The sequence below is a fragment of the Myiozetetes cayanensis genome, unplaced genomic scaffold (genome assembly GCF_022539395.1).
Source record: "Myiozetetes cayanensis isolate MyiCay16 unplaced genomic scaffold, myiCay2020 scf26, whole genome shotgun sequence".
NCBI classification, from domain to species: Eukaryota; Metazoa; Chordata; class Aves; order Passeriformes; family Tyrannidae; genus Myiozetetes; species Myiozetetes cayanensis.
The window spans coordinates 7027823-7042634 of NW_026087477.1; the positions used below are offsets into that span (position 1 = coordinate 7027823).

The 14812-nt window shown below is 46.3% G+C and overlaps 1 protein-coding gene across 4 annotated transcripts in view; it reads left to right on the plus strand.

Annotated features, from left to right (window-relative positions):
* Positions 1–14812, plus strand: part of AP3D1 (adaptor related protein complex 3 subunit delta 1) — a 39931-nt gene that overhangs the window by 12670 nt on the left and 12449 nt on the right. For 3 of the 4 annotated variants that reach the window (XR_007629692.1, XM_050321365.1, XM_050321366.1), the window contains exons 3-19: positions 297–377; positions 999–1079; positions 2884–2991; positions 3336–3465; positions 4705–4844; positions 5116–5189; positions 6687–6736; positions 7836–7885; positions 8275–8323; positions 9038–9183; positions 9851–9999; positions 10082–10312; positions 11692–11923; positions 12301–12446; positions 12581–12722; positions 13438–13509; positions 14214–14289. Coding sequence is in view for 3 of the 4 variants with exons in the window: in XM_050321365.1 (XP_050177322.1) it covers positions 297–377; positions 999–1079; positions 2884–2991; positions 3336–3465; positions 4705–4844; positions 5116–5189; positions 6687–6736; positions 7836–7885; positions 8275–8323; positions 9038–9183; positions 9851–9999; positions 10082–10312; positions 11692–11923; positions 12301–12446; positions 12581–12722; positions 13438–13509; positions 14214–14289 (1957 nt within the window). In the remaining variant the exon portion in view is untranslated. Of the gene's footprint in view, positions 1–296; positions 378–998; positions 1080–2883; positions 2992–3335; positions 3466–4704; positions 4845–5115; positions 5190–6686; positions 6737–7835; positions 7886–8274; positions 8324–9037; positions 9184–9850; positions 10000–10081; positions 10313–11691; positions 11924–12300; positions 12447–12580; positions 12723–13437; positions 13510–14213; positions 14290–14812 lie in introns of those variants that run through there. The other variant, XM_050321367.1, reaches the window with a different exon arrangement.

The following is a 14812-nucleotide window of genomic DNA, read 5'->3' on the forward strand; positions in this document are numbered from 1 at the left end:
CACTATCCCAGGTTGCTCCTTTGATCCAACCTGGCCTTGGACACTTCCAGGGATGGGGCAGCCACAACCTCTGTTGCCTGGAATTAATGCCAGCTGTTTAAAACTTGTTTCTGGTGGAACTTTGAGACTTCTTTCCTTTCCTGTGAATGCTGTAGAATGTAATATTACTCATAAGCTGGAGATGTCTTACAGTATTATTTTCAACCTCTTGTTAACATCCTCAATTTTGAGAGGTATCCTGATTTCCTCGAGTCTCTGATTTCAGCAGTTTGTTCTCTTGGTTTCTCTGCTCACAGTTACAGATGCTGGGCTATGACATCAGCTGGGCTGCTTTCAACATTATTGAAGTCATGAGTGCATCCAAGTTTACATTCAAGGTGAGTTCCCAGTCCCTGCAGCTGTCCTGGCCAGGCTGCTTCTTCACTGGGTGTCCTTCTAGTCCAGTGGGGAATGCTTGGTCTGCCTCTGCCAGGTGTTTGACAACAGCTGTCAGATCCTTTTAGTGGAAAAAAGCAGGGTATTTTTGTGTGAAGGCCACCTGAGATTCCTAGTAGCAGGAGTGTTTTATTTTGTAATAGCTTTATCATTTTTCTTGAAAGATTTGTTTCGTGCTCTTTCACCAAACAGGGGGGAATGTTGCTTCCTAAGGAATAATTTCCAAATTGGGCTTAAGTCCCTGAAAGTCAGGAGTCAACACAAAGTAAATGTGGTAGGCAGTCCTACCTTATTTCTGCATCTTTGTGGTCACTGAACCCATGTGTTGTAACAGAGTAGAGAAGGTGAAGGTGGTTTATTATCCCTAAACCAGATGTATTATCACTGGAGATGTTACTTGTCTGAGATTGCTCCTTCCCCTTTCCTAGAAAACCCCGTGTCCCACAAACCCAACTGCTCGTATTTTTAACGTTGCTATTAAAACAACCAGTTGTTCTTTATCAAAAACATTGTGTAAATTGACTTTATAACCAAACTGTGCTTCCCTTCCTGCCCTCCTCCAGCGCATTGGTTACCTGGCTGCCTCCCAGTGCTTTCATGAGGGGACTGATGTCATCATGTTGACAACCAATCAGATCCGGAAGGTAAATTTGTTTCACTCTCTCTCACTCTCCCTTCTTGTGTTTTTACATCTGCACAGGTATTTCAAGATGTTCAGGCAGAGCTCTTGGTTTGCATCATTGCACAGGCTGAGGGATTCATGGCACAGCCAGGATTGCCCCTTGTGCTGTCCTGTCCTGTCCCTGGCTTTGTCCAGCACAGCAAGAGCTCCCTGGCACTCCCTGGGCTCTCAGGCAGCCCTGGGACAGTGGCATGGGGAGGAAAAACAGCCCCATTCCTGAGGGAGAAGGAGCACTGCCCAGCTCCACAAAACCTGTGCTTGTGAGGGCTGCTTTCCCTGGAATGACAGATCAGACTTGGGCTTCTTTGGTACAGCTGGGGGTGAAAATGGGGCAGAATGTTTGTAAAGTCCTGCATTCATTTTCACTGAGTTTTTTCAGAGTTGTTGGGTTACAGCATCATTTTCCCATTCCTCAGATCACAATTCTTTTTAAAGCTCTCAAGTTTGATTTTTTTTTATTTTTTTTTTTAAGTATCACTGCTTTAAAACTTGACTTGATCCAGTACAAGATGTGCCCAGATTTTTACTATCTAGGGAACCAAAATGTCTTTTACTTGCTTAAAAAAGATCAGTGGGATGTTATCCAGTATCTTCCTTAAAGAACTAGTGCTTTTACCTTTATCTCTTAAACTGTTCTGCTCTAAATATGAATGTCCCTCCATTTCTTCATTATAGACGACTTGACTTTACTGGATTTCAGTCACTTGCTTTGGCTACTTCTCCCACTTTGTGCTTGAATTTTTTCTTAAAAGCATCTTTTTTTATGCCTTTTCATGTTTCATTGATCCACCAACTTTATATTTTAAGGCTTTACCAGCTCTCAGAATACATTAAAGCCAGGATGAATTGCAGTTTTTTGGATTTTTTTGCTCATTAAGCGGCAGATTTCATTATTCTTAAAGTAGAATCTAATTCCCCACCACCTGCAGCAGGTTTTTGATGTAATGAGATGCAAATGGCCCAGAAGCCCCAAGGCCTGGCTATGTTTAGCTCTCCTGAAGCTGCCTGTGTGTCCATGTGGATCTGGGCAGTTCATCCTGGCAGTTCCAGCTGGGAATGCTCGGTGCAGCTCCCTGCACACTCCTGTTTGCTGAGAGCTGCAGTGCAGGAGGGATCCTGGGCTGCTCTGCAGGCAGAGATCTGGGTTATGATCTGTGCTGAACATGCCCAGAGAGGAATATTAATGGGAAGTGTCTGGAGCTTAGAAAGCCCTGGAGGGCTCAGTAGGATTCTGACTGCAAAGAGGGCCAAGGAAACTTGTCCCACACCCTGACTTGGACCATGACTTTGTGGATGGGAGCTGTGGGTGCTGCCAGCAGCTTGGAAGGGAAATAATCCCATTTCTTTAGTGGATTAAGCTGGTGAGCACTCACCACCAGTGCCTGTTCCCAGCCGAGCTGGTGACACTTGGGCCTTGCCTTAGCAGGGTTAGTGTTTAACACCAGCTTTTTAGGATTTTAACCATGTTGGTGATCGTGTAACGAGCGTTTAAAAATGACTTCCATTCCTAAAATCCCACCAAGGTGCCATCTCTCTAATTGCTTTTATGTTGCAATCATCCATCTCTTGGTTAATTACAGTTCCTCGTGCCCATTATTAACCCCCAGGCTGGCTGCATTTTAGCGGGTGGTAGGGGCTGATAGAAATAATCCCACCAAGCACAAGCTCTGCCTCATTTGTGCTGAGTGAATAAAATCGGTCTGAGAAAATTGTTTCTCGATGTCCTGTGTGATCTTAAATTTTTGAGCCTGTTTTTCCTTTTTTAGGATCTGAGTAGCCCTAACCAGTATGATACTGGAGTTGCACTGACTGGCTTGTCCTGTTTTGTTACTCCAGATCTTGCCAGGGACTTGGCAAATGACATCATGACTCTGGTGAGTGGATGAGATTGAAATGCCTTTTCCCTCTAATAAAAGAATATTAAATTGGTCCAATTTGATAAATAGCTGTTAAATTAAGAACTGATACCTGTGAAAACTGATTCTTTTCTTGTGGTGCTTTTGGGGGAGCATTTACAACCTTAGCTCCAGAGGATCACCTTGAAATACCTGTTAGTTTTGGTGCTAAACAGCAACATTTGGCTCTTGAGTTTCCAAAAAGCAACCGAGCGTCCCAGCAAGGACTTTGGGCTCACAAAGCTCTCCAAGGTGCTGTGACCTGGGAGAGCTCTTGGCAGCCCAGATCTCCCCAGAGCCTGACTGGGCTGTGTCCTTGGCAGATGTCCCACACCAAGCCTTACATCAGGAAGAAGGCAGTGCTGATCATGTACAAGGTGTTCCTCAAGTACCCCGAGTCCCTCCGGCCCGCCTTTCCTCGCCTTAAAGAGAAACTTGAAGATCCCGATCCCGGTGAGTGGATTTTTAGGGAATTCCTGCTGCTCCCACACGTGTGCTTGGAGAGCTGGTGGAGGGGAGGATCCCTGAGATCCTCTTTTGGGCACTGGCTCACCCCATCCAGGGGTAGATGAGCCCAGCAGGGTCCTGACAGATGTTGCCACATTAAAAACACGTCCTTTCAAATGTTCTTCAAACCCAAAGCTACTCAGAGTGTAGCAGTGGATTAAACCCTAATGGCACAAAGCAGCTTAATGGTCCTGGTTTGGTGCTTACTAAACTTGACTTAAAAATACTTCAGTTGATCTCAGGGTTTAGGGTTCTGTTGTTGTTTCCTGGGCTCTTTTACAAAGCTGCAGCCGCTGGCTTGCTGTGGACATACTTAAAATAATTTTACCTCGCTAATTGCATTTTTAAATTTATTTTTAGTTTAATCTTTGAGTCCACGCTGCTGTTTGGGCCCCTCAGAAGTGTCTTGGCAGTTCAGCAGCAGCAGCACAGGAAATTGGCAATTGCTCTGTGTCATATTCACATTTTCACTCAGTCTTTGGGAGGTGCAACAAAACACTTGTTCCAGGAATTCTGTGTGTGATGCAGTTCTGGGATCTCCAGTGATTTTAGGAATTCTGTGTGTGATGTATTTCTGGGATCTTCACTTGGTTTGGGTCTGCATTTAGAGGGAGAAATTTAATTGCATGGATTGGACTGATTTATGGTGGGCACGGCAGATGCACCTTCCAGGGCAGTATTTTTAAAGAGAGCAAACCACACACATCCCTCACCTGCAAACAGAGATAAAAACACCCTGATAGACCTTATTGGAGAGGAGTTGTGCTCTCTGCTGAGAACAGTCCATTTTGAGGATGAGAAGGGAGTGAACTTGTCCAGTCAGATTGTCATTTAAGGAATCATTATTTTGGGGCTGTGTTTAAACATGTCTAAATAACACATATTCAAGAAGCAGCAGTGTTTGGAAGCTCTCTGGGGATGATTATTGATGGTGGTGGTGCCTGTTGTTGACCCAGAGCAGACACCCAGCTTGCTGATACTTCAGAAAATAACCAGAATGAAATAAAATCCTTTCTCAGATTGCTTGGACATCCTTGCCCTTCAGTGCCTCAGCTGGGAATGAGGCCAAAGCATCAGACACTCAGGTCTGAACCTTCAGCTGCTTCTGCTCTGGGGGTTCTGCACGAGAAATGGCCATGACAGTGGAGGCCCTGCTGAGATTCCTGCTTTTCCCTGTTTTCCCAGGTGTGCAGTCTGCTGCAGTCAATGTGATTTGTGAGCTGGCTCGACGCAATCCCAAAAACTACCTGTCCCTCGCTCCGCTCTTCTTCAAGTTGATGACTTCATCCACCAATAATTGGGTTCTCATTAAAATTATAAAACTGGCAAGTCTTCTGCTTTGTTTGGGTTTTAGGATTGGGGTTCTCATTAAGTCACCTTGGGTGTGAAATGGCTTTCTTGCTGGGAGGTGTGGTTAAATAATAAACCCCAGGAATATCTTCTGGTGTTTGTGAATGTAACCAAAGGGAAAAAATATGTTCATAGAGCTTGGTTTAAATACAGTGAGCTGCAGTTGCATCCAGCAATTTATATAATATTTGGATGATGTTTAAAAGCACTTATTAAATCACTTTGTCTGCACTTCTCTTTGAATAGTTTGGTGCTCTTACTCCATTAGAACCAAGACTGGGCAAGAAGCTGATTGAGCCCCTGACCAACCTCATCCACAGGTTTGTGGCACAGCTTGGTTCGTTGGGACTGGGGAAGTGCCTGCTGGCTGGGTCAGCTCCTGGGCTGGGGATGCATTTCCCAGCTCTTTCTGGATTTCAGTGTATTGACTTCAAATATCAAGAGCTGATCTCACATCAGGGCTGTTTCTGAAAAACCTGAGTGAGGTCAAAGACCTGAGAGGAAAGTCTGGGTGTCTGTCAGTGTGAATTCCCCCAAAGCATGGGTGAAAACTGGAGCAATTTGCTTTCCTTTCACTGCATTCTGAGCCAGAGATGACAATGGAGGATGTATGAAAACTCTGGCTTAAGAAAGGCTCAGCAGGTTATTTACCTGTCCTGGTCACCTCACACATTTGGTTCCTGACCTTTTTGGGAGTGCCTTACCCACCAGAGCAACCTGGCAAGGAATATGTTAAAGTCCTTTCTCAGATGTGTTTTGGGAGAGTTCTGACATTATAAGTTCTAAATATAGATGGAATAAAATCGAAGATATTTCCTTGTCCCTTGTTCAAGCTGGTTTGGGGTGTTGTTCTGGCTCTAATTCTGAACTGGAAGCAGGAAGTGGATGCCTTGGAGGCAGTTCCATCTCCCAGTTATCAGGACAGCCCAGTGTCAGCTCATGCAGGAGTTGTGGAATGAAAAGGTTTGTTCCTCTTCACGTGGCAGAGCAAAGGGATGGATGGGAAGGAGCAGGTTTTGAACAGATATCTGTGTAGCTGTGAGAGCAGCTCTGGCCTGACCATTCCTGACCATCCTCCTTGAATTCCTGGCATCCAAATAGCTGCAGAGGAGTTTGGCAGAAGTGAAAAATAGATTAAACCCCCCAGAAAAACTGGGAAAATGGACAATGTCTTCAGTGCTGCCTCTCCCCAACTCCCCAGTTAGACATGCATTTCTTTAGCTGTGAGGACTGAGTGGGGTTTGGTTTGGTGTCCATTCAGTCCCTTTGGATCTCACAGCACTCCCTGAGCCAATCCAGCCCCCTACCACAACAATCATCTTCAATTTGGGGGACAGTCACACTCTGGGAATGGGTTCTGGCTGGCAGGGGTGAGCAGTGTGTACCTGCACACCCAGGGCTCTGCTGCTGGGACGTGACTCACTCCTTGGAGGCAGCCTTGAGGTTCTCCATCTGCCTTATCGTGGATTTTTGACCTTGGGCAGAGGATTTAATTTGATTTTTGGACAAGATTGCTTCAGTGCTCTGTAGCTGGTGCTGAAGTTTGAGTAATGCTTCCTTCCTCATTCCTTGTCACAGTGCTCTTCTTGCTGCTTCTGCAGGAAGAGTTCTGGTTTTTTAAACATTCAGTTTAAAAATTCCCCCCCACCCCAGCAGTTTGTAAGTGGGAATCACTTCATCTATTTGAAGGGATATGGAACAGAATACTGGCAATTTCTTGTGAAGTTCAGGGTGTTAACTTGCTCTAAGATTCTGCTGACAGCTCTTGCAAATGTGCCAGTTTATTCCTTCTTTAATATCCTTGATTTCTGTTGCAGCACCTCAGCCATGTCTCTCCTGTATGAATGTGTGAACACAGTAATAGCAGGTGAGAACTGAGACTTGTAACCTCAAAAAAACCCCGTGATGAACTTTGTCATCAATTAATGCACTTTATAACTGGAAGAAGAGTCCTGGCAAGCTTTGTGTCACTGTGGGGCTGAAATCCTCTGCCAGTGGGTGAGGCACAGCCACCACAGCTGTGTTTGCTGAAGGCTGAAACCAAGTCCAGACAAACAAGATTGTTTGTGTGCAAGCCCCTAAATGTTGCTCCAACTCCAAAATGTACCAGCAGCAACAGAATTCACACAGGGCTGGTGTCTCTGTCAGAGTTTTCTTACGTGGTGATGGATCAGAGTTGTGGGGTTTTTCTATTTTTGATTTTGCAACTTCACAGTTGAAAAACTTGGTGTCTTAGAGGAGATAAGAGGGGGCTGCAGTGAGATGCAGTGGGTGATGCTGGGGGAATTCACCACCCAGGACACCTCAGGGGCTCTGAGGTCACAATCAGAGCCAGCAAAGAAACTGTGAAACCCCAGAGCAGCACCTGCCAGCCCTGCAGGTGCCACTGTCCCTGCAGGTGCCACTGTCCCTGCAGGTGCCACTGTCCCTGCAGCTCTCCCATGTCCCAGGGCTTTAAAATGTCCCAAATAGTCACCAGTGGGACGTGATTTGGGCTGTGAGTCTCTCAGTGGCTCAATTAAAGCCCCAATCCCATCACATTAAACTCCAGGGTCCGTTGCTGCATCTCGTTGAGTTGGGAAAATCCACACTTAAAACCTCAGCTGTGCAGTCTCTACTGAGATATTTCTGTAAATAAAACAGTATTTCTGTAAATAAAAGTGTAAAATGGGCTTTTTCACCTTTTTTTTCTTTCCCTCTTATTATTGTTAAAGTGTGTGAAACTTTTAAGTTGTGTCACAACCTTCTCTCCTTCCCCCAGACCCCCAAAAGTCCAGGCAAACAAACAACAAAATAACCTGTGATATCAATAATGATACATAAATAAACATCTAGATATGACATGTAAATAAAAGAAATACCCCTTTTCCTGTGAGCTGAGCTGGGTGTGAACCTTCAGGTGTTGTGTTGTGTTGCTGCAGCCCCTGGGAGCCCTCAGTGCTGACTGTTTGTGTTCTGTGTTCCAGTGCTGATCTCTCTGTCCTCGGGGATGCCCAACCACAGCGCCAGCATCCAGGTACCAGCCTGGGGTACCAACCTGGGGTACCAGCCTGGCTTTGGGGGGTTGTTCTGCTCTGCCCTGTGCCCCCAAGTGCCCCAGGGGAATGGGTTTGTGTTCTCTGCCAGGAGTTAAGGCAGGAGCTCCCTGCAGTGCCCTCACTCAGGTGCAATCCTGCACACTGAAGCATTTCCTGGATAAATTCTATGATTCATTTGGCTCTGAAATGCAGATTGTCCTCATGTAGAGTTGTCCCAGCTCTTTATTCATCTCCTGCTATCAGGTTCCTCCTCTGAGCCAGAGACCCTTGGTGCTCCACACCCTTCTTTGTGTAACGAGTAAACTTTGGGAAGAGTGACTTTAATCAAAACTTGCAATAAACATAACTTGGTCCTTTTTTTTTCCAGCTGTGTGTTCAGAAGTTGAGGATACTGATAGAAGACTCTGACCAGAACTGTAAGTATGGTGCTTGTCTTCATGAAATCCTTGCTCCCCAAGCTCTGGGGCTGTGTCTGCAAACACCAAACAATGCCTGGGGGGTTTAATGTGGAAATAATTGCACTTCTTTATAGTGATTTTTTTAAAACAAATGAGAGCAATAATTACTGCTCTTTGTGGTCTTGTAAATCTAAACCAGTTCTTTCCATGCCCTGGGATTTCCCTTTTTATGGACTTGCAGCTTGGAAAGCAGTGAGGGATGTTCAGCAGTGGGAGCATAACAGTGAAATGGGGAATGTTGACTTATTTTAGTGACCACAAAGAACACTGGGAAATCTTTCTTTTGTGCAGCTCTTTTTGCTGCCATCTGAATTTGTCTTGTTGAGAACAGGACTGTTACACACCATAAGCTCTGTTCCTCCCTCCTGTTCTCCAAGCCCTTGGTTTCTAATATATAAAATACTTGTGTTAATATCAGTGATAAAACATGAGGTGTGTAAGAAGCTCATGATGAAGATTATATCTATAATTACATGTCTGTCTATGGAATTATGAAATTAAAGGCTATAATCTGTGATGCACAATTCTCAAAAAATGCTTCTCTTCATCACAGATTTTTATTCAAGTGTCTGAATACCAAGTGCTTCTACTGAAACCAGCTTTTAAGATTTCATGCTCAGCACAAACCAGTGTTTCTATATTTGGAAAGAAGTTTTATTTTGTCTTTCACAGTGAAGTACCTGGGACTGTTGGCAATGTCCAAAATCCTGAAAACACACCCCAAGTCGGTTCAGTCCCACAAGGATCTCATTCTGCAGTGTTTGGATGATAAGGATGAGTCCATCAGGCTCAGAGCTTTAGATCTCCTCTATGGCATGGTATGTTCCTACATTTATTTCCTCTCCAGCCCCTGGTCCCTTTAGGAAAGGGCTATTTAAGAAAAACATGCAATTTTCTCTGCCCTCTGCCCCCCTGGAGTTGTGATGACAACTCCCATGTCTTTTCTGGTGCTTATGACAAGTGAAACACCTGGCACAGCTTGAGAGGTCTTTGAAAACTTTATTTGGGACTGGAAGGAGTTTCTCACTTTGGAAATCACCCATTTTGAAGTGCTAGAAGCTCCACTGGATGTCAGGGACTCTTACATTTGTTTCCTTTAGAAGCAGAAATGTTTTGAGCTCCTAAATTTGCTCATCCCGCAGTAGAAGATGAATTTCCTGCTGGGTTTCTGTGCTGCTGTGAGTAATTCTGATCCTCAGCTCTCCCACAGCACAGCCCTGTGCACTTGGGCTGGCTCTGCTTTACCAACAACATCACAGATAATAATTGTTATAATAATTGTTATAATTACTTTAATAACAATATTACACAGAGAGGAAAACCAGTTCCCTTTTGGATTGTGACCAAAGCTGGGACCTGGAGAGGTGGTTCTGGTGTCTTGTTAACACGTGGCATGGGCCCAGCCAAGAGCTTGGCTGCAACTGGAAGGACTTGTCAGTGCAGAGAAGGGCTTAGCTGTGGTTCAACCCTTCAACCCTCCCCCAGGTGTCGAAGAAGAACCTGATGGAGATCGTGAAGAAGCTGATGATCCACGTGGACAAAGCCGAAGGGACGACGTACCGGGACGAGCTGCTGACCAAGATCATCGACATCTGCAGTCAGTCCAACTACCAGTACATCACCAACTTTGAGTGGTCAGTGCAGCCCCTGCTGGCCCTGTGTTCCCCTTGCAGGTGAGGGGGGCTGGCCCGCTGACCCCCCGCGCCCCTCCCGCAGGTACATCAGCATCCTGGTGGAGCTGACCCGCCTGGAGGGCACGAGGCACGGCCACCTCATCGCCGCGCAGATGCTGGACGTGGCCATCCGGGTGAAGGCCATCCGGAAGTTTGCGGTGTCGCAGATGGCCACGCTGCTGGACAACGCCCACCTGCTGGCCAGCAACACGCAGCGCAACGGCATCTGCGAGGTGCTCTACGCGGCCGCCTGGATCTGCGGGGAGTTCTCCGAGTGAGTGCCGCGACTTTGGGTGCTGAAACGTGGGCTGGGGAGCAGGATGGGCCAGGCTTGGTGCCTTAATGCCCCCAGAGTGGGCCTGCTTTCCTGCTCCCTCAGCCCGTGGGTTCCTCAGCTCTTTCTGGCCCAGGCATTTTGAGTGTCTGGTGGTTTTTCTTCTCTGCAGTCCTGCCCGTGCAGGAAACCATAGCAGTGATTCACCAAATATCCCGAGTTGGAAGGGACTCAGGATCATCCAGCCCAACTCCTGGCCCTGCCCAGCACACCCCAACAATCCCCCCCTGTCCCTCAGAGCGTTGTCCAAACGCTCCTGGAGCTCTGGCAGCCTTGGGGCCGTGCCCACTGCCCTGGGGAGCCTGGGCAGTGCCCACCACCCTCTGGGGGAAGAACCTTTCCCTGAGATCCATCCCAGCCCCCCTGGCACAGCTCCAGCCCTTCCCTGGCTCCTGTCCCTGGTCCCAGAGCAGAGCTCAGCGCCTGCCCCTCCGCCTGCCCTCGGGAGGAGCTGCAGCCCCCGAGGAGTCTCCCCTCAGTCTCCTCTGCTCCAGCTGAGCCAGCCAAGTGCCCTCAGCTGCTCCTCACACCCTTCCCCTCCACACCTTTCACCATGTTCTTAGCCCTCCTTGGGCACTCTAACAGTTTTATAGTGTTGTGGGTGGAAGCTGTTGGGTCTTAAGAAGACATTGAAAGAACTCCTTAATCATTGAAGTCCATCCCTGTTTATATCTTAGGGCACATGTCCAGTCACCATGTTTGAATTAGTTCTTTCTCTGTTCCCTGTTTTGCCTTTGAAAGGTTTTTGCAGATCCCAGTCTTCCTGGGAATTAGAAATTGTCTTCCTTTTTGCTCAGAGTTCCTCAGTACCAACAGTAGCTCAGTTTCCAATATTCTTGTATCAACATTGTCTTTTAGCTTTAATAGCTGTTCTTGGCTGTGTGTGCAGATAACCCTGCTTGCCCAGCTTTCATTTTGGTAAATTGAACTAACTGTGTGCTATAGTCTCCTGGTTTGGTGTTTATTCTTTTAATTGTCTTTCTGAACAGTGGCTCCAGTTTAAATTCACATAGTAGATGTGATATTTAAGAAACACTGGTCCAGATCAGACCTTTAATTAAAAAAGTTGTGGAAAGAAAACTGTTGATTAGGAGGCAAAGAGCACATACTCTCCTTTTCAGTGTGATCACATTTTTATTATCTTTCAGTTTATCATAGTCCAGTAACTTTTTTAGCTGTGAGGAGACAGTTCTGAGTCAGAGCATGAGATTTGTTCCAACGAGTGCTATGATCTGTTTTCCTCTGTGAGCAATCCACCACCTTCCCGAGCCGAGCGCTGCCTGCTGGGGTTCAGTTCGGGGGCACTCTCTGCTTTGCAGACACCTGGAGGAAGCCAACCAGACCCTGGAAGCCATGCTGAGGCCCAAAGTGACGACCCTGCCCGGCCACATCCAGGCAGTGTACGTGCAGAACATGGTGAAGCTCTACGCGTCCATCCTGCAGCACAAGGAGCAGGCTGGCGACAAGGAAGCAGCTCAGGAGATCACCCAGCTGATGATCGAGCGCCTGCCCCAGTTTGTCCAGAGCGCAGACCTGGAGGTGCAGGAGAGGGTGAGACACCGGAATTGCTTCGGGGTTTATCGTGGCAGGGCTCTCATTTGTCTTGCAGCAGGTTGTGGCCAGGCTCATTTTCTGTGGGCTGTTATCAAGGGCAAAGCCCAGATCTCATTGCTGTTTGATGCCATCTCTGAGGGCTGCAAGAACTTCGCTCAGAACAATTTAATTTTAAAAGTATTCAGGCACATAAGGACACAAGGAATACCCAGCTAGAAGGGAGGGTTAATGTGGATTTTTTTACACTTATGGTGCTTTTCTTAATTCCCTTCCTGGAATAGAACCCTTACCTTCTGCTGACTTCCACTGCAGTTGATTTGTTTGGTTCAGTTGCTTAATATTACTCCTGAAATTACTTCTGTGTTTGTTTTTAGGCTTCTTGCATCTTGCAGCTGATAAAATACATTCAGAAGCTACAAGCAAAAGAAGTTCCTGTAGCTGAGGAGGTGATAGCCCTGTTTGCTGGTGAGCTGAACCCTGTGGCTCCTAAAGCACAGAAGAAAGTACCTGTTCCAGAGGGGTAAGGTTCCTTCGCTCTCCCAAAGCCTTATTTAAACTTTTAAACTTTTAAATAATAAAGCAAAGTGTGTGATGGGACCCTGAAATACTCAGGGGTACTGAGTCAAGCTGTTTGTTCACTGCAATTCTCCCCAGCCTGGACCTCGATGCCTGGATCAATGAACCTCCCTCAGACAGCGAGTCTGAAGATGAAAAGCCCAAAACAATCTTTCACGAAGAGGAACAAAGGCATTCCAGGCACAGACAGCCAGAGATAGATGAAGAGGAGCTGGCCAGAGTGAGTGAATGTTAAAATGCTTTTCCTTACACAATTCAGTAGTGCAGTGAGTGCTGCTGGAGCAGTTGGAGCTGTTGTGGAGTGTCCAGGTAGCCAGGGAGCTGTTGTGCTCTGTGCAGCTCAGGAGAGCTGATGGTTTGATCTGAACTGATGCTCATGGACCTCAGCAGCTTCTGTGAATGACTGTAACGTGTCTGTCCTCAGCAGTGATCCCACCTTTCCTGCCTCTGACATTTCTGGTGTCACAGAAGGAACTTGTTGTTGATAAGAATCTTCACTTCTCACTGTCTTTACAGAAATGAAAACAAACATTTGAATTGCCATCCAAACTGCCACCTCTAGCAAAGAAGGGTGTTCTAAGGGTTATTGGTTATAGAATCACAGTCATGGAGTGGTTTGGGCTGGAAGGGACCTTAAAGCTCATCCCATCCCACCCCCTGCCGTGGGCAGGGGGACCTTTCACTCTCCCATGTTGCTCCAGTCCCTGTCCAGCCTGGCCTTGGACACTTGCAGGGATGGGAATTAGTTATGGTACCTGTAGTTCTATCCTGGTATGTCCTGACACTCAGAACTGCTTTGTTATGCACAAGCAGCTCTGCTCTTCTCACAGGTAGTTATGTGTATTGTTTCAAAAACTCAGGGAGATTGTTTTGGTACCTTTTCTGTCTCTGCTTACAAACAAACATTTTAACTGCAAATCCTCTCTCGTTTGTAGCGTCGGGAAGCCCGGAAACAAGAGCAGGCAAACAACCCATTTTATATTAAAAGCTCTCCTTCCCCACAGAAGGTGAGTGGGAACTGCACTATCTCCCTGGCCTCCCGTGTCACTGTGTGAAAGCTCCCTGAATGCCAGAGCTGCAGCTTCCTCTGGGTCACTGACCATTTGTGGTGTGTGCTCTGGAGTGGCTGCCTGATAAAACAATCAGTTTTGTAAGTCCTGTTTGTGCTGAGAACCTCAGGAGGGATCTGATATCCCAAGAGCAGCCAGTGCTCTGGAAGTGTCTGTGCAGTTTGTCCCTCTGGGTGATCCAGAGTTCAGATCACCGGGCACCTCCCCCAGAGGTGAACCTTGAACGTGCTCCACGTGTTTTGGTGGCTCAGAAAGTTGTCGTGGTCTCTCAACACCTTTTCCAGGGAAAGAACCTGCTCTGTCCCCTGTGTGTTCCAAAAACTCAAATCTCAGAGTTGATCCTCTGAAGTGGCAGCTTATTAGCAATAAAACACAAAGCAAGAATCCTCCAGGGAGTTGCAGCAAAGCTTTCAGGGCAGTAGTGGGGTTAAAAAACTGTAGCAAGAGAAGGGTCTTCTGTAATAATTATCAGCTGGCTTTAAAACACACTCTGCTGCCACCCAGGATTAGTAACAAGCTGTACCATCCCTATCCTTTAAAATGCTCACTTAAGGGATTGAACTGCTGGATGTTTTGTAATGTCTGTTTACAGAGAGTTGTACTTGCAGTGCTCAGAATGTAACAAATCTCTGTTTTCCCAGCGATACCAAGACACTCCAGGGGTGGAACATATTCCTGTGGTCCAGATCGACCTTTCTGTCCCATTAAAAGTTCCAGGTGAGCTCAGCTAATCTTGAAAATTAATTACAGAAATTTCAGTTAAGCAGAAGTCCTAATTCCTTCTTAGGAATTCCTCCTGAGGTTCTGAAGGGTAAGGAGCACACTTTGATCAGACTCTTAAATATAAATCTCCTTAATTTACATTTGAAAATAATACTTTGCAGTCAAGTTCCTTTGGAGATAATATTAGAAATAGTTGTGATAAAGGACATTGTGCAGCCAAGGCTGTGACATGTAAATGAGGGGGAGCAGTCACCTTAATAATATCTTAGAAGTGGTCAGGTAAATGATGGAGGGGATCAAGAGACTTAGAGTCTGATGGTACAGATACTGTTTTAATACCTATATTCCAATATCCAAAGGCATCTGTGCATCTGATGAGTGGTTTTCAGCTGAAAAGCTGCTGATAAAGTGCAGTGCATTGCAAGGGCTGAGTTCTAAGTGCAGATATTTAATATCAATATTAAATACCAAACATCAAGCCTCAAATATCAAATCCTCAAGGCCTGAAAGCTGCTCT